This window comes from Falco biarmicus, chromosome 3, assembly GCF_023638135.1.
Source record: "Falco biarmicus isolate bFalBia1 chromosome 3, bFalBia1.pri, whole genome shotgun sequence".
NCBI classification, from domain to species: domain Eukaryota; kingdom Metazoa; phylum Chordata; class Aves; order Falconiformes; family Falconidae; genus Falco; species Falco biarmicus.
Window position 1 is genome coordinate 91,099,679 of NC_079290.1, and position 19,022 is coordinate 91,118,700.

A 19,022-nucleotide genomic window follows, 5' to 3' on the forward strand; every position below is an offset into this window, starting at 1 on the left:
CACCAGGGGCTTTGGGGTTGGCCTTGCTGGGGTCTGCAGCAAAGAGCCTTTGCAGCACGGGGGTCCCGAGCCCCATGTTTGTTTCTGGGCAGGACTGCAGCGCCGCCTCTTCTTTTTGTGCTCTACTCCCAACCAGGGCTTGGTGGCCATCATCTAAATGGTGCTAGGTTGCTCTGTGCTTCATTTTGTGAACAGTGTAACTCGGCTGTCTCAGGTGAGGAACATAAAAGCATCATTTGAAGGTGGGGGGAGTGTAGTCACCTGCGTGCATGTTGTGCGCTCTGGGTACGGGCCTGCTGCTGGGCACCCGAAGCTGGGGCGGGTGAGGTGTGTTCCTGGGGCTGCTGGAGAAAAAACTGGGGGTTACGCCAAAGGGAGCCCTGCGCGCTGTTACTTGCTTTACCTTAGAAAAGTAAAGACAACTGTGACCTCGAAGCGGAGGGTGACTGGAGCACGTGATGGGAAGGCAGAGATGTGCTACCCCGGTGCACTCGTCCCACCAGGCAAAGGAACCCCAAAGCTGCACCGCTGGCGCCGTGGGGTTTGGGGTTTCAATTGCCCACCGACCCCGCTGCCCCCCCGGGAAGCCCGGCCGCCCCCAGCCCGCCCCGGCCCCGCCCCGGCAGGCAAGGCGAGCGGCGGGGGCTGCCCTGGGGATGGGCAGCGCGGTGGCGGCGGCGGCGGGACGAAGGGCGGAGGTTTCCGGCCCCCCCTGCCCGTGCCCCCCTGCGCGGCGGCGGGGGCTCCTCCGGCAGCCTGTGGGCGGGGGCCGCGGGACGGCCGGTTTCGGTGGCGCGCTGGCACGGGGCGGCGGTGTAAGTAATGAAAGTAAAAGTAGTCGTTTGGGTTTGGGTATTTTCGTTTGGGTTGGTTTGTTCGTTTAGCGGAGAGCTCGGTAAAACCGCACAGCAGGGATGCGGGGCGTTTGTCCGTCTGGCGGTGGAAGCAGATAGTGTTATCTTGCAATTCCTGTAGAAGGGCCGTGCTGGAAACACGCAAGCTCTGGTGTAAACTCCTCCATGTTTTGTGTCTGCGCAGTGTTTGTAACACCACTGCTGGGCTGCTGCCCTGGTTGCTGAGGGCAGATGCACGAGTGCCTGTATCTGAAACTCCTTGAGGAAACAAGCTAGGAGCTGCCAAATCCAAAAGTCCTGCTGCAAGCGAGCAAAAGGAAGCAGGACTGAGCTGGGTGAGCAGGCAGGTTTTGCAACACCAAGCGGTACGGCCGCTGGCCTTTGGGTGGGTGCCTGCACCTGACCCAGCCCTTGCACCTTCCACCCCGCTCCAAGGGCCTCCTGGGGAGCATCTCACCCAAATGAATCACCGCTCGGGCTCTGCGGTGTCAGCCCTGAAGCTTTGTCCTGCGCTGTGTTTCTGCCTTCGCTAGCTGGTACACCGCCTTCAGCTAACAAACCCCGGGCTCCCTGCGCCTGCATTTAGGGCCACCCATCCCTGCTGGGACCGGGTGTGTTTGCACCTGGATGCAGTGTGCAGGTAGCTCACTTGTTCTCCACAGCGCAGGCTGGTGAAGATAGCGGTGCTTTACGCTGCTGAAGGTAAGCGTGCATCTGAGCTTTGGGCGAGATCGGCACCTTTTTGTGGTGTGGTTTGTGCTGGGAAGACGGGCAGCGTGCTGAAAGGTGTGTTTATCTCCCTGTGCGGTTACTGTGAACGTCTGTGCAGCGTTCAGGTAGAAGAGCGGTGGAAGGCTGCGTGGGTGAGCTCTCAGGCATGCCGGGGCTGTAACTTGCAATCCTGCCAGCACACATACTTCCAATTTCAAGTTAGAAGGCTTTTTTTGTACACAATGTATTTAAAGTTAGTGTGAAAGGGAAGGTTGGGATATACAATTTACATGGAAAACCCCCGCTTTTTCAATGTGACTGGTTTGGGTTTTTTAAGGAAGATGCATTGACAATGAAACTTGTTTCTATACCCAGCTGCAACCATGTCAATCCAACGTTTACTCTGTAAGTCACACGAGGTTAGGTTAGATTTTTGAAGAGTGTTTCCCAGAGTCCTTACTGAGTCTCTTATTTTTCAGCTACGACCATGGAGAACCTGCGTAATGCCAACAGCAGATTCGCACTTGATCTGCTCAGAAGGTTTAATGAGACCAACCCAACAGGAAACATTTTCTTCTCTCCTGTCAGTGTCTCTGCTGCTTTGGCCATGGTCCTTCTAGGGGCCAAAGGTAATACAGAGGCCCAGGTGCTGAAGGTTAGTAAAAAAAAATAATTAAAAAATAATTCTCTTTTGCTTTATATTTTATTTACATTAAAAATTGATGTGTTTTAGAGGAGGGAAAACGAAATGAGGGTATTTATTATTTTTATGTGCTCAGCACAAGATTCCTGTCATGCTCACTGAGTCTTCCTCAGGCTCTTTTCTCCCATTGCATCCTGCCTGCCCTGCTCCAGGGCCCTCTGTCCGTATTTGCTATGGCCCTTGTTTCTCATTTAATTTCACTTGTTAATTCCTGAAGTAGGAAACTAATTACATTGATTAATCAGTCTCCATGTAAATTGATTGGTGTTTCCAGCAGCAAGGCCTTAGTAGTTTTCATGAGACATATTGACAAAGAACTATTGCTTTGTAATACAAGGTCACCAATGGTACCCTTATTGCTAATAATACTGTGTATTTTGTTAGAAACACAATGGTAATAGTTTTATATTTAAAGCGTAACAACTATGATAATACCTGGCAATGCTACCTAAGTATCAGTATCTTAGTAACAGCCAGGCACTCGGGTATCTCTGAGGAGCTGAGCCCACGTGCTTGTTCTTACCATAGGTCAGGTAGGATAGTTTAAAAGAACTCATTATAAATTGCAAAAACTATGTATGTAGGAGTGTGCCAGTTTCTTTTGAGGCCTCCTGCACAGAAGGGACTTGGTCACTCTTATTTTTCCCCTTTTTCAGGCTAACGCTTGCTAGCGCAAAAGGGCGTGTGAGACTTGTCATTGCAGTCACCATCATGTATTTGCCTGTGAATAATTTCACCTTTGTATTCTGGACTTACGAGGAACTGTTCTATATTGTTGAGTGGTTCTGTGCTTACTCAGTAAGACAATAAAATTATTTTCTCACTACTTGCACAGACAGACTTTGAACATGTATTCCATGCAATCAAACTGACAGCCCCGCCTAGGATAAACTTACTGACAGCAGAAATCATGCAAAAGGAACTTGGGGGGAGGGTAAAAAAACCAAACCATGTTTCGACACAGTCACCTTCAATAATGCATGTTCCAGGACCACAATAGTTTACTTATGAAAACAGCTAATTATGGAGGCACTGACTGGTGGCTGTCAAGAGCCATTTGCAAGCATATAGAAATTTGTTTCTGTGATCGTATTCCTATTGTCAGTTGCCTCTGTGATGTGTTATCTCAGCTATTCATATGTACAACACTGTGTATTTTTATATGTGTATAAATGTGGGCAGCAAGGCCTGTCCAAAATCCCAGTGAGATAAAATGAGGGCTTTCCTTTGAATCCAGCGGCTGTTCCACAGCAGTCTTCCCTGCCGAGAAATATGTGGTTTGAGTGTGAACATCCCTGCTTTGGTCATTCCCTGTCAGTGAGGTCAAGCAGCTTCTGCTGTTGTATCTGTAAGCCTTGACTAGCCGGCTTGCCTCTGGGAAAGGAGGCCCTGGTAAAGAGAAACAGCAGTAATGCATTTGATTTTTTAAGATGATACAGTTTTTTTGTATATATAAGCAGTTATATTTTCATAAAACCATAAAAAGTAATTATTCTAAGTTTTCTTAAGACCTCACCTGTGCTAGTTTTGATTGTATGTTCTGAAAAGCAAAACCTCAGGTTCCCTTGGGCCAAAAGGGGAAGCAAGAAAGGTGTCTCTATGGCATCGTCTCTCTTCAGTCCCCACCTGGGAGCCGGTAGTCCACAGAGGGGAGGCATGCAGCTGTCACACAGATGGGACTCGGGGTTGTGATCAGCAGCTTCAGCTGTGACTCCGTATAAACCAGGAGCTTAATACAAATGACTGACACAGGCAGTGTAGCACCAAGAAACAAATTCATTCATTCTTTGAGTATTACAGAAGTCTCTAAGTGGCTTCCAGCCTCCTCCTGTCCTCCTCTCCTCAACCTACCTACCTGTTGGATCAGACCCACCCTATAGATATACTGTATGTTCTTTTAAGACAGCATTAGCAGCAGCTAGTTCACTTTTATTTCAGACGCTTCATTTTGACAAAGTTGAAGATATTCACTCGAGATTCCACGCTCTGACTACGGATATAAACAGGAGCAATGCTCCCTATCTCTTACGGCTTGCCAATCGGCTTTTTGGAGAGAAGTCCTACAGCTTCTTGCCGGTACGTTGGTGCAGATCATGATGGTGTGGTGGAACCTGGTGGGAAAATGTAGCTATTTGAGTTACTATGAAGTAGAAATATTTCTAGGCCTCTTTCTAAATGTTGCTGGGCAGTTGACAGAAGTGTTGCAGACATGCATATGCATTCCGTATCTGTAGGCATCTGTGCATCTCACCTAAAGGGTGTTACATAGCAACCCCTTTTCATTCCTTGTTCTGTTCTGCTGCTCTTGGGCTCAAGAGAAAAATCACTCGTCTAGGTTCTTAGTAACTATTGTAACATCCCACTCTGTTGCAACCAGCTTTTTAAGATGCAAGTAGCTCTGTGTCTGTTGCAATCAGCTTTTTAGGATTTTCATTGGTCTAGTACCACATTACTTAAATATTTTTGAAAACACTGTATTTATTTGGGAGGGGATGCCCAACATGTCTAAACAACATGCCTCTTCACCAGTGAATTATACCTTTGTGTGCACCTAGACTGCTATTTTTATCCCTCTTCAGCTTTTTCAGAGAGTTTTGTTTTATCCTAGCTGCCCTTGAGCCTCTTTCAGAAGAATGACAGATAAATATTGCAACACCTGCAGTAAGCACCCCATCAATTGTATACGTGGCAGATGTACTATGAGAGGTGAAAAAAACCACCCAGCCTCAGAACCCCCCAGGCAGTGCACTGTTAGAGCCCCACCTCAGAGCAAGTGGTAATCTGTTTGAAGTGCACCTTATCTACATCATAATGAGTTGTTTTCTTATCTGCATGAAATGAAAGCTGTTCTTATCATTTCAAAATCTAGAGTTTCCTGACTAATACTCAGAAATTATATGGAGCTGATTTGGCTGCAGTTGACTTCCTTCATGCTTGTGATGAAGCCAGGAAAGAAGTTAACAAGTGGGTAGAGGAGAAAACTGAAGGTAAATGACTTTAGTTAATAAAGTAATTGGCAGTGTTTCATCCTTGGGGAGCAGGAATAGTTTTTGTTTTGTGCCGCCTTTAGAACTGTTTAATTTTGTCCTGGGATATTCACTTGATACGTTGACAGAACCAGAAAATACCTAAGCAAGACATTTCAATAGTTCCATAAGTCCTGAGACTTTTCCATTCTTTGTGTTCAGGCCCATGAGTGCAGGAGAGATGCCTAAACATAGATTTATACTCATGAGTTCAAGAACTTGTTTTAGACCATCCCAGCCCATGTTGTATACACATTTCTAAATCCAGTAATTCTAAATGTGGGTGTTTTCTAGTTTTTGTATGACGAGTCATATGATAATTTAAGCTAAAAATATTACATTTTCATCAAAGTACTGTATATCAAAAGTTATAGTAGTGTGTACTATTAAAAAGTATGGTGAAGTAGAGAACAGGTACTGAAAGATGCTTTATTGCAGGAATGGACTGGAGTTTTATATTTGTAGTATTTCTGTGGCATGAGTTTCTTCGTGTATGTTTTATATGCCATCAAATTATTACAAGATTGTGTTGTGACATTTTTTTTTCTGCCCCCTCTGCAGGTAAAATCCCTAATCTGCTGTCTGAAGGCTCAGTTGATAACACGACCAGGCTCATACTGGTGAATGCTATTTATTTCAAAGGAAGCTGGGCAGAGAAATTTAGAGAAGCTGACACCACTGACATGCCATTTCGCTTAAATAAGGTAATACAGATACACCTCGGTAGTACTTATCTAACAAAAAGGTCAAATAATGTACTAAATAATGTGCTAAAGTGAAGCGTTGCTTACACATAAAATAATGAAAAAAAACCAAGTAGAACATCTTTAATGAATGTTTTCAGATCACCTGAAAGAGGGTTTTAAATGGATTTTAGTATTTTTCTGTTTTCAGCAAGCTATTTGTTGTCTCACTTACTGGAGTAGTATCAGAGACAATTCTCACTTATAGATTAGGACCCTGCCCGTGCCTAGCAGAGTTGTGTCATCTAACAGTTTCAGCTGCTATGAACTGTGCCTGTTTGTGATGCTAGGTAAGCAGTACTAAAATTATAGCACATTTTGCTTAAGCCCCATTTTCTTGTTCTGTGTTCTGCCTGTGTTAACAGCTTTACAAGATACTGTATATAGTCACCTGCTTTATGTTGAACAGAGTTGATATTTGTTGACTTTTGATGAAATTTCTGGGGCTAGAGCAATAGAAAGGAACAGCAACTTGAAGAAATTGTTTTGCTTTCTGCAAGGACTGTGCTGTAGAAGCCAAAGGAGAACCAAATGTGATACAAACTCATTATGCTTTCAGAAAAAACTGTTATTAAACAGGCAGGCAGAAGTCTGACAAAGGCAGTTTTATAATCACCTGATATAATGGAGCAAGAGGTTTTGCAGGAATGCAGTTTTTAACTTGTTTTCTATCAGTTCTTTAAATTAGTATTTTCCTAACTGTTACTTTGGTACCTTTTATCCATCCAGAATGAAAGAAAGACAGTGAAAATGATGTATCAGAAAAATAAATTTTGTTTTGGGTACATCCCTGAAGTTAAGATCCGTGTTTTAGAGCTGCCTTATGATGGAAGAGAACTTAGCATGATCATCCTGTTACCTGATGACATTGAAGATGACTCCACTGGACTGCAGAAGGTGACCCATCTAGGCTAATGCAGTTATTTAATGGATAAGTTCAGCCATTCCAAATTAAAGCTTTAATGAACCCATGCTCTCAGAGCCAGTATCTGCAAGCATATTTTTAGACAGTGCTCTACTAGCACTGCAATAAGGTATATGCGCAGGTGCTGCATCAGGAAGAGAAGTTGTGTTACGGTTTGTAAGTTGTGTTCATGTGTCCTTCAGCTTGCTGAACTGAACCATGAGGCAGACTGTGAAAACAAAGTTGACCATGAGAATTAACTTGCCTTGCTTGTTTTTTTCATGACAGAGCTTTTCTTTCATTACCTTTAAAAATCTTTATTTTCTTAGCCTTGAAGTAGTGAGATAGTTTTCCATGAAATGACCAGGAAAACATCAGCTTCTCTGAGCTCTCTGATGATGATTTTTGTTACTTCTTTTTAATTATATAATTCCATTTAGTTAGGTTAAACCGTAAGAATGACTGGTTTTGGGTGCAGTCTGTGCATGTTTTTCCCTTCTGTACATTGCAGCAAGAAGCAAGTGTCTGCATTGTTTTGTAAAGTAAAAACTGCACTGATTCTGCTTTATTTTAGTAGCATTTGTTTGATCTATATGGAGCCATCAAAGATAAGGGTATAGTCATTTTTATATAGTTGCATAGTGCTCTGTAAAGCCTTGTAAATGTTACTGAAATATTGTAGAAATATATAAATGGAAATATACGTAGAAATATTTCTACACTGGTGATAGGTAATGAATTCTGTCTTTTTAATTCTAGCTGGAAAAGCAGCTTACCTTAGAGAAACTCCAGGAATGGACATGTCCAGAGCACCTATATTCCACTGACGTTCATGTGCGTTTGCCAAAGTTTAAGCTAGAGGAAAGCTATGACCTTACATCAGATTTAGCTGCTATGGGCCTGTTGGATGTATTTGACAGTGGCAAGGCTAACTTGTCTGGAATGTCAGGGGCACGTGACCTCTTTCTCTCTAAAATTGTCCACAAGGCTTTTGTAGAAGTGAATGAGGAAGGCACGGAAGCTGCAGCTGCTACTGCTGGCATTGCTATGCTCTGCATGGTGATGGAAGAAGATTTCAATGCTGACCATCCTTTCCTTTTCTTTATTCGCCACAACCCAACGCAAAGCATACTTTTCTTTGGCAGATATACTTCTCCATAAAAGAGAACTTAGCATTTGCAGACCAGTTCCTTCTGTAGTTAATAAAAGCTTTGCTCCTGAATGGGTTGGATGTAGAAAGTTTGTATGTAGAAAGTTAATGCTCCTGTTCCTAGTAACTTTGACTGAAATTCTGCCTTTCCCGTTAATACAATCCCAGAGAAAGTGAGGGGTATTTTATTTTTCTTTCTTGAGATTGACATCATCTTTAATAACTAGGAAAATCTTAGCTGCAGCAGAAGAAATCTTTTGAAATTTGACTAGAAATACTCTTGGAAGGATCTTTGTCTTTCAAAGCACAGGACCACCCTGCATGCATCCTTGCATGGGTTTCTGTGTGTTGACAGCCCCATGTTGCAGTAACTTAAAATAATCCAGTCATTTCTTGTGCACGTATACTAGGATGTTCTTGCAAAGCTATTCCTCCCCTGAAGTCTTGCTTTTCAAAAATACCTGAACAAAATACTCCCAGGCACCAAAAGGCATGTTCCTGAACAGCTGAGTTTACCCAGTTCTGTCGTGAAATAGAAGGTCAGATAACATTTGTTTAGAGACATCTATTAATAGAGAAAGGATTGAGCTATTTAAACAAAACTAACCCCTTGCAGTTATTAGCCAAAAAACTTGCAACACAGCTTTTGAATGAGGAGGATAAATGAGTAACAACTTCAGGTGACATGCTTAAAGAGATTTTTAAAATGTATAGTGTGGTGCCATTTTAGTTACTGAAAACGTGAAAATGTGTCGGGGCTTAAGAGGTTTTGGGTGCTAGAAGCTAATGGGTGCCTTTCTGCATGTTCAGGAGCTTTCAATACAACACTAGATGCTGGCCACACAGCTTTGCAGAGGATGACTGTGTATAATCTGCAGTAAATGTCTGATACGTCTCTTTATCTACAAGGATTCGACATTTATTGAGCTGACTTCCATTGAGTTTTACAACTGTAACACAACTATACAACAGCCATATGCCTGGGAGCCACTGTAATTACATACTGGTAGTGTTCTGTGTTTATTTCTGGAGGTTATTTGCTTGTATCATGTATGTCTTGGGTACTGTAATGTTTACCTGTACAACCTTAGTTTGAAGTGGGCCACAATAATTTGTTGAATTAAAAGCTGTATATGCTTTTTGTCTTTCTTCAAACAACAAATAATAGTCTTTATTTCTTAAACTGTGTTCAAAATGGAAACTTCTGAGTATAAAAGTAACTGTCTACCTGAAGGCTAGCTGCAGAGAAAACCACTGGTGCGCCAGATGTGGTCAGCTGTATAAAGGCCTCGGCCTGTTTGGAGTAGGTGAAAATACTGAAAAACAAATTACTCGGTAGAAGAGATGATTGTGTGAGCCATCAGTTTCCCTGGTGTAATGGCCCCAGCTGCTGGCATCTACAGGGAACAGAGGGAGAGAGTAACAGTTTACATGAAATGACACAAGTTCTTGGTCTGTACATTAGTAAATACTTCCATGTGTTAGCAACACCTCAGTTGCAAAGGCTCTGGTAAATTTGTTAAGGAGAGTGTGTATTGCAGAGGGCAGATGTGAACGTAACCCCTTCTATGCTAAATGCTTTGAAAACCCGAGGCTCTGTAAATAAGTGAGAAAAACATTAGCACAGAATCCATGAGAAAATTTGTAGTGGTTTGACGTTGCAACAGTTCTGGGTTTCTAGGCCTTCATCTTCAGCCTTTAAGCAAACAAAAGCTTCCACTGCCACAGAGGGGTTTTGACCAAGTAAAGCTCAAAAACTCCATTGTAATTACATCCTTATCTTCATATGCTTAAATGCAAGACACACGATGCTGTAATTCCCAGGAGATCAGAAGAAAGATAAAACCTTGCATAATAGAACAAATCAGTGTAGCTTTATGAAGAGGCTCATGTATTTCTTTATTACTTTGGTCTCAGTGTTCATTAACTAACTGAACTATTATATTGAGACAAATTTGTCTTTCTACACACAGGAGGCACAAAATAAAATCTCAGTAATAGGAACCTCAATAAAGTTAGTTTCATATTCAACCATTTAAAAAAATGAACAGCAAGCCTACTGGCAGATATTCCTCTCTCATAATTCATATCCCACAGTAAGACAGTTGGACAGTTGTGAGTGTTTTTCCTTAATACTCTTTTTCCTGTGCCCCTCTCAGAACAAGTGATTGACAAGGGCTGACTCCAACAGGGAAAACTGAAATTCCAGCTGTATTCACAGTTCAAAAAATGAAACGGTGCTTTGACTAGCTTATGTGAAGGGCTTTATTTTTAGAACTACTGCATGAACACAGGTCTCACTGAGTTCAAAGCATGGTAGTTTTCAGTATGAGATGCTTTAACTGTGGAAAAAGGGAGAAAATGTGATTTTAATGAATTAAAGATATACTATACAAGACGAGAGACTGTTACAACAGAAGTCTCAATAGAAAATCAGGACACTTAACCTTGGTCTTAGCTAAGTAGCAGTCATAATTCCACACCCACAATATAAAAAAAAATACTTTCCATATAAAAAAGTTTGGTTTATATTAACCCAAGAGACCACAACATTATAAAGTCAGGCTCACTACCGTTAAATCTTCTAGGAGGAGACTGGTAAGTACTTCAGCATGAATTTCCCTGTTCAAAACCAATTTGCAACAGGCTGTGGGTTTGCGAACACAACACCTGTGTTTCTTCCAGTGGAAGAGAGATTACAGCAGGTGGAGTTCATGCTCCACTTTGGCCTCTCCTAAGCAGACCAAACTTTATAACGATCCAAAACTCAGAGCAATATTTACTGTGATGTGATGAGTAAGCCAGACTTTGTACTGCTGCTTACACAGACTTTTTATGATAGCCCTCTGATTTCAGTAATTTAAAAAGAAAAAAACACCAACCACCACCACCATTTGGCTGCTTTTTGTCTGATTCATACTGTGTAAGTTGCTCTTCCTAGAAAATATGTATAATCGTGTGGATAAGGAGGACAGTTATCTCTGGGTTTTAAGTCACCTTATCCTAGAGATAAATTCACACAAATGAGTTAACTCAAGAGCATGTTTAGTAATACTTTTAACTGTTAAATGCTTTCAGTTATTTATATACGACCAAAATCCTGGTAAAGTACATAAACCTGATCAAGTCCTCAGATGTCTTAGAGACAGATATTTGTCTTGATTTTTTATATATGGTGTCAGACAGGTATAATACCAGTGCAATTCACTTGAACCTGCTGAGATAAAAAGGTGCAATCAAAATAAGAAACTGGCTTTTGGATGTTTGGGGTTTTGGTTGTTTTGGGGTTTTTGGTTTTTTGGGGGGGGTTGGGTTTTTTTTTCTTTTTTTTTTTTTTTTGACTGTAACAAACCTGTCTAGCTCTGTCATGTCATCTTATGGTACCATCTAAATACATATTCTTATCCGTATTTGTTAAGGGGCCTATGCAATCGTCGACTACTTAATAACAATAGAAGACAAAACCCACAGCCAAAATCCTGGAAAGCGTAGCCTGCCTGGAAGCACGCTGAACATGCGCAGTGGCTGCTGGCACTTCAGACTAATTCATCACGTCAGCCAGAGAATGCTGTATCTTCAGGTCAAATAGAACTTCAAACAACGAGCTTGTATAATCACTTTTATTTTTAAGTCGTATCATGGAAAATGACAGTCATTTTGGCCAAGAACTTCTCCTGACATGAGAGAAAGCACTCACAGAAAAGGGAAGAAAATGCAGCCCAGAGGTTAACTGAGGATTTAAACTCTGTGCATGGAAAACAGTACGAGAAATTTAAAATAGAACTCATGATTTCATATAAATATTTAGTATAAAAGCCTGGACAACTCCTTACCAGCTATATCGTCCAGTTGTTTTATCTCCGAGAGTCAAACTAGCTAAATAATGGAAACAGTATTCATTAGATAACTTTTTAAAAACTGCAATGGAATTCATTGGGGGCATTACTTAACTGATGTTTCTGGTCCTGCTATCCGTATCTATGACATTGGTATGTTCCCATTGGGAGAAACAACTGGTAACAGTTCAAGATGTTTCTCGTGTATTGAATTCACCATCATGGGCTATGTCATGGCCTTTCTCATGGCCTGCATTACTTCTGAGTGGAACAACTTAAATAAAAGAAAAAGAGATCGTGGCATGGTGGATTTTCATGGTGGTCTTTACAGTGGAAGCAACTGCCACCTGACAGGATCCAAATCTCATCCCTAATTTTTTGGTGCCACTGCAATATTTGGTATTTCCTTAAAGCTCTAAACTCTGAAGATAAATACACCACTGTATCAACATGTGGTTCTTAAGAAGAGACCATTCTTGCCCTTAAGTGAGCATGAAAATGTAAGCCCCGGGGACTCAAGGCCAGAAAACAAAGAAACATACTTCACTATTTTTAAATTTCATTAGCTCATCTTGTGCTTCTGAAGCAATTTCACCAGGAGATTGGTTTCTGCTTGTTGAAAGCAGCATTGCCAACCCTATGGGGGACTTTACACATCATCCTGAGAGGAAACTGCCCTTTTTGCCTTGGGGCTGTTTCAGAGGGACAGCAAATGGTGCGGGGTGAAGCGTCCATGTCTGAGCGCGTCTGGCACGGTGCACTTTTTAATTGGGCACGGAGTAGCGGAGATGACCGACCCTCTTTAAAGGGGATATAAAAGAGATGCACATCAATCAGCGGGAGGGAGAGAGCAGGGAGCAGCAGCCTTGTTTCCAGCGTAGCACCTTGCAACTGCCACCGGGAGGAAGGGAAAAGGTACGTTAACACTTTGCTTGGAAAGAGACCATGAGGCACGATGGCTTTGAAACTTCAACCTGTGTGTTGCCAACATTTTAGTAGCCCGCGAGACTGCACCGTCTGCTGGAGCTGTCCTGAGGGGCACAATTTTTTTTCATGCAGGACTGCGAAAAACCCAGCTGGGGCTGAGGAACGGAAAGGCGCCTCTGGACGTTTTGCCAGGCTGTGCTGCCCTCTGAAGGCGAGCGCACGCTGCTCTGATTTACTCCAGCACCGGGAGAGACCGGGAGTAAGGCTGCTCTGAACCTGGGACATGGGAGGAGACAACTGCTAGTTTCCAAGGGAAAGGAGGAGCAGGGGAAGGAGAGGAGTACAAGGCACCCTACCCAGGATACGCAGCAAGCTCAATCACAGGCAAAAATATTAGTTATTGGCTTAACTTAGCAATATCCCCTGGCCTAGGACACTTGCAGGCTCACGTGTCCTGTGTGTTAACCACCCCAGGGCACGCACTGAAATCCCTTTATGAGAGAAAACCTGCAGAGCACCAGCCATCCTGCACAGTCTTCTGCTGATGGGAGAGACCAGCCCCCCCTGGGGAGTTCATCTGTATGATGAATAAAACTGACCTAGGTTCTTAGCCAGACCATTTTTGCCACTGGGAAATTATTAATGAAGTCTCCACAGTAAGGTCAGCAGGTTCTACTTGTGTCTTTCTGTTTCCTTTTGGTAGGGAGAAATGGGAAACAGTACAAAGAACCACGGGAAACACCATATACATGGAAACAGCAATTGTGACCAACCCAAGAACAACTTAATCAAACCTCCCTCCCCTCTTCCGGGAAACCCAGGACTCTGTCTCACTCCATGCTACACCTGCTCAGCTGGTGTCGTCTCAGTGGTAGGTATGGGGACCAGGGAGAGAAGACTTACCACCGCTGTTCTGCTCCTGAAAGAGCTGCTTTGTGGGGGCTGGTCTCAAAGCTCCCGTCCCATTTCTGTGATTTCAGCCTCGTGACTGGTGCTGATCACAGCAGTCTTGGCTGCTTGGATTATTCTGAACCAGTGTTTCAGAGGGACCTCCTCACGCCATTATTCCTCTGTGTAGATTCAGCTATATTTGTACAACCAGGAGTCCTCTACCCCTACTTTCACCTCAACCCACATGTTTCTTCCCAGCACTCAAAAGTTCCCAAGTGAGCACCAGACAAGATCCCTGGCTCAAATCTACAGGTTACAAAAACTTTCCCTAACCTGCACTCATACAGAATCAAAGTCCATTAACTTCAGAGTGACCCTATCATGATCACATCTTGCCTTATTTCTCCATATGCCTTTCAGAGGACTAGCAGGATAAAAATACTAATCTAATTAGATTACTGCATTAATTCAAGGAACAAGAAAGTTCCAACCAAACAACAAAAACCAATGAATCTGGGATTAAAAAACCCCATGCAAATTTACATAAATGAAGCTTGTCAAAAGACTCACTTATATTTAGAAAGACACTTTGCTCAAAGCTTCCAAAAACTATCAGTATTATCAGCTTCTGGGTTGCAGTAGATGCCATGGAAGGATACCAAGCCTACTGCCAGTTTTATAACCCACTGTTTAGACAAGACAGGGCAGCTGTTGACCAAAACCTTTAGCAATGCGTGTCCAACCCCAGAAAAGAATAGTTGTGACATATTCTACAGCTGAATTACCCTAGTAGTTTCAATTTCGTGCAATATATAAAAGCTAACATCACTAAGAATAAGAATCTGAAATGTCTCGCTAGTAATACTAAACCCGTCTTCACACTTTGCTGGTATTCTTCGTCACTAAATCCCCTTTCTTGCACACTCGATAAGCATGTACCAGGAATGTCCTCTAATATCTGACCCAAATAGCAACACTTTATGTCCTCCCAATACTAGCCCAGCAAAGCAAAATAAACCCATGGTTTTTTGTTACTGTCTTTAGTGTTAGTAACTAAATCTTGAGTTAGAAAAAACAATTATAGCCAACTAGTGGGTTATAACTAACCAATATATCCTCTGTTTTAGGCAATGACTTCTCATATGCATGCCACAGAGTGCAAATGGTAGTATCTAAGCCCTCACAGATACGGAAAGCCTTACTTCTTGCATTACTACACATGTATGACCCTGGTCAGTCACTTTGCATTTAATCTCAGAGCTCCAAGAGTAATCATCTTCTGGCTATTGCACTGGATCATGAAAGGTTGTGGAAAAGTTTTACGAAGTGAAAAATTCTTTCCCTTCAAGCACAATTTTTGGTGTTACGTGTTTTATCATTCTAGTACTGCCCTGAAGATCCTCATCTGCTTTATTCAAAAGTCTTATTATGGGACAGACACTGTAATTATTAATTTAAAACAAAAATTAGTCTTCTGTTTTCAGCCAGAAATCTCAGTTGCTTTTTACCAGACAAAATACAATGACCCTGCTAGACAGCTGAGCGACTTAACAGTTTACGGTTTACAGTTACGGTATTTTCTCTGTAATATGAGGAATAAGGAACGATCCTTTGTTGGTACTTAATTCTGCAGCTTCTATTGTTCCATAACTCATCTGTAAAATTACAGGAAAGACAATGCCGACATCTCCATCCCCACATATCCATTTAAGTCATACCTTATCTATTAGTACAGAATACTTCATTTATTACCTTCATAATATAGGTGACCTAAACATTTTTTCCCCGCAGTTTTTAGAGAAATCGCAATTTGGTCCATGAACAGGCGTATCCTCCTCATCAGTAGGGGAGCGTGAATGGATCCCATATCCTTTTCCCTTAACATCACAGCACGTTGTAAGATTCATGTGTCATGTCACACACAGTAGATGGAGGTGTTAGTCAGTAGATGAGGAAAAGACCCAGGCTCTGCATAGGGCTGTGGGTCTTCGCCTTCTTCCAAACAACAGAAGGAGGGCTGCCAAGTCGGAGAAAACTTGCAGTATAGCACTGTACGGATAACACACAAGTGCTTAGAGGCTGAGGGTGGGAAAAAGGAGCACAGACCAAGTATTTATGAAGGGAGAACCCACAGTTTATTCAGACAAGGGCAGGAAAATCTATTTGCTTGAATCACAATTTGTGTCAATTACAGAGAATGCGTATCACACCTACACCACCTTCCACTGGAAGCCCAAGGTATTTGGGGCACAAACTACACGGTGTTGTTGCAGTTTCCTGTCACCTCCAGCTCTTGTTTCTATTGATGCAGAAACTTTTCTGTCACATTTAAGGGGAAAAACAGCTGCAGTCAATAATTACTTTAAAATTACTTTGCCTTACTTGCAGGCTTTCTTAGGACCTCACTTCAATTCCCTCCATGCAGCAGCTTATGTTGTCTTTCCTCATTTCAGCCATAAGCTTTCCTTGCAGGACAGTGGCAGGACCATCACAGGAGCACTAAGAACAGAAGAGATTGTTTCTCTTAGCAATTTTGCAGTGGCCTGCAAGCAACTCAGAGACACTGCAGAGAAAATAATGATCTCTGCACAGCTGGACTGGCTGTAGCCTCTATTGCCACAGACTTTTTTTGGCTGATAGAGACTCTTACCTGCTGAACTCCACCAAGTCTTTGCTGAGTGCAGACCACCACAGAGGACTTTCACCAGGTGCACCTCAAATACACCAAGCTGCTCAGAACAGGGGGTGTCAGAGAGGTATGTGGGACAAAATGCATGATTAGCATTCTGCAAAAATTCTGTGCAACTATCGCTGTAACATCTGTTTGTTGTACACAATTTGTTTTAACAAGGGAAGTCTGATCAAGCCTTAAGTTGAAGCACTGTAAATAGAAAGATAAGGCTTTTGAGTACAGATTTCTGTCAACCCCAGGCAAGAAACTGCGGTCTGGGGTTTCCCTTGGGTAAAATTTTATGTTGAATTAGATTTGAGCATTAGTAGGTACTAGCAAAGTTAAGAAAATCTGGTGAGGTTATCCCATTCTTCTTGCTAATAGAAGAAAACAAGAATAGAAAAATACCTCAGACTGCATTAGTCCAACACTTGTAACTGCCAGTTGTATCGAAGGGAAGCACACCAACCTCGTACACCTGTAAGACAGAAAAACCTATTTAAGTTTACCAATCCATTGAATGGATTTGTTTATCAAGCTGGGGTCCAGGCTTGCAAATCATGGGCCATTTAAAGAAATAGTTACATCAACTCTCTGTCTTAAGAATTAAAGTGAACATTGGCCGTAATTTTGCCATGAGTATTTTGGATTAATATAATCCCATGGTTTCACCCCTGTTCCCATCTTTCTATGTATCTTGGAAAGGCAGACACAAACTCCTACCCTGCTAAAGCATCAGGAGAAGTAGCTCCTACCCTGCTAAAGCGCTCTCCTGTGAAGAACAGGGGTACTTTTTTGTGGAAGGAGAACACATAGAAACATTTAAGGAATCTGACTCAAACCGTTTCTCCAGAAGTAACACTCATGCCATTGGTTTAATTTCGGAAATATTTCAGTTACACCATGACCCTTGGCTTAAATCCTATGTTTTTGTCATGCAGAAGAACTTCATATGAAGAGTACCAAGCTAGAAGCCTCAATACAAAATTAATCTCCAATACAAACACCCTTCGGTCAAGGGAAGACAGTAATGAAATGTTTGCAGGTTGTATATTGATCAAGGCCAAGTTCCAGCAATCCTGAAACCTAAGAGTCGTCAGTCGAATTTCCTGCCACAGGAAAGTTAAAAGTTGGCTTCCTGACTTGGAACTGCATCCTCAGACCACAGACCTCCTGATCTGCAAAAGCAGCTTTGAATGAACTCCAGATGCGCAGTTGTGGCAACCCCTCTGACCTAAGCTCCGCACAGCACCAAGTACCTCTGCTGTCGGGAAATACCCACCTGCAATTTGTGTACACCAGGCAGCCAACAGCCCGTGGCTGCCCTGTGTCACAGGTACAGCTTGACAGGCGCAAGGAGCTCAACACGGCTCCAGCGCAACACAGACCTTCCTTCGCCAAAGAATGAAGCATTTATTTACAAGCTGAATGCGGTAGCTGAATAGAAGTTTTTAAAAAGCGTTGAAATGTAATACTGTAAATGTGAAATGTAGCACCATTCATTGTTCAGCAAGGTAACACATCAGAAAAAAAAACCCAGATGATTCAATAGCATTAAAAAAAAATAATAAAAAAATCTGTGGTACATAATAGTCCTTATGGAGGAGAGTTGGTAACGTTCTGATACCGCTCAGGGAAGTCAGCAGAGCCATCCTCCTCCTTTCAGCAGAGACCTGGCATGCTTAGTTGAACAGCAGCAGCAGATCAAAAACTATACATAAAGCATTTTAAGTTTTGATCTCATGACATTTCATAAACTAAGCAGGATCAGGACCAAAATCCTCGAAGTCCAGCAGGTAACCAGTACAGACCCAGTGACAAAGGCATACAGGGCATGCAGCAAGCAAATCTTGAGTAGTTACCAAGCAAATCCAGCCATAATAGCACTGCGCTACTGTGCGGCTGGTAATTTTCAGCCAAGACACAGCCTCCTCACTGGTGGCCAGTTTACTCCACAGCACTTTAACAAGTGTGGACAGTTGCCCCAGTGGCTGCTCAGCACTTCAGTAATGAAAATCTTCTTTGCTAATTACCTGCTGTAATCCTATCCAAACACGGTCCTCTCCTGCTACCCAACTGCTAGTTAGCACAGTCACACACGCTTTTAGCAGTTGCCGGCTTTTCAGCACACTGGACCACTGCATACTTAAGAAGGATTGAGGAGAAGAAAAATAATCAGCGCTTAAGTGAAGGAATGTTGTCAACATCAGGGGCACTGCCATGGCCATACCCTCCGCTTACTGGAATGTTCAGTCAACAGCAATCTTGGATGCGGTTATGTTTTCAGCAGGAAGGGGAAGCCAAACTGTTACAACAGCACTGTCGATTTGTCTCTCGGCTTTCCAACTCAAAGCTAATGGAATTCCCGATGCACAACTGGAGACACACAAACGCGTTTCACTAGCAGGAATCTCCTTTCCAAAAGTAATTCCAAAATGCCATCACACAATAAAAGTTTTACATGATACAACTTCAGAAACTAACATAATTCAGCTATTTTCATGACTATTCTACTTCCAAAATGCTTTAAACTTGCTCTGGAAAGTAGGGATGATAAAGAAACCTCAAACTTTCAAAACCACAATGCTGATCTAAAAATATCTAAA

At 42.5% G+C, this 19,022-nt stretch overlaps 1 protein-coding gene across 3 annotated transcripts; it reads left to right on the top strand.

The window, feature by feature from the left end:
* Positions 1–649: 649 nt before the first annotated feature.
* On the top strand, positions 650–9,256 carry LOC130145548 (leukocyte elastase inhibitor-like). Of its 3 annotated transcripts, none has more exons than XM_056330446.1 (7): positions 650–815; positions 2,045–2,220; positions 4,207–4,344; positions 5,138–5,255; positions 5,856–5,998; positions 6,767–6,934; positions 7,701–9,256. In XM_056330446.1, exons 2-7 carry the CDS (start codon positions 2,053–2,055, stop codon positions 8,100–8,102), a joined length of 1,137 nt encoding a protein of 378 aa, XP_056186421.1. In that variant the 5' UTR covers positions 650–815; positions 2,045–2,052; the 3' UTR covers positions 8,103–9,256. The 3 variants fall into 3 exon arrangements, with proteins under 3 accessions (XP_056186421.1, XP_056186422.1, XP_056186423.1); XM_056330447.1 differs by lacking the exon at positions 650–815 and adding an exon at positions 846–1,189; XM_056330448.1 differs by lacking the exon at positions 650–815 and adding an exon at positions 1,517–1,556.
* The last annotated feature ends 9,766 nt before the right edge of the window (positions 9,257–19,022 follow it).

Coding starts and splice junctions, on each gene's coding strand:
- LOC130145548 (XM_056330446.1), top strand. CDS start 2,053: ATGGAGAACCTGCGTAATGCCAACAGCAGATTCGCACTTGATCTGCTC. Junction 2,221..4,206: donor CAGAGGCCCAGGTGCTGAAG/GTTAGTAAAAAA, acceptor CTTTTATTTCAG/ACGCTTCATTTTGACAAAGT. Junction 6,935..7,700: donor ACTCCACTGGACTGCAGAAG/GTGACCCATCTA, acceptor TTTTAATTCTAG/CTGGAAAAGCAGCTTACCTT.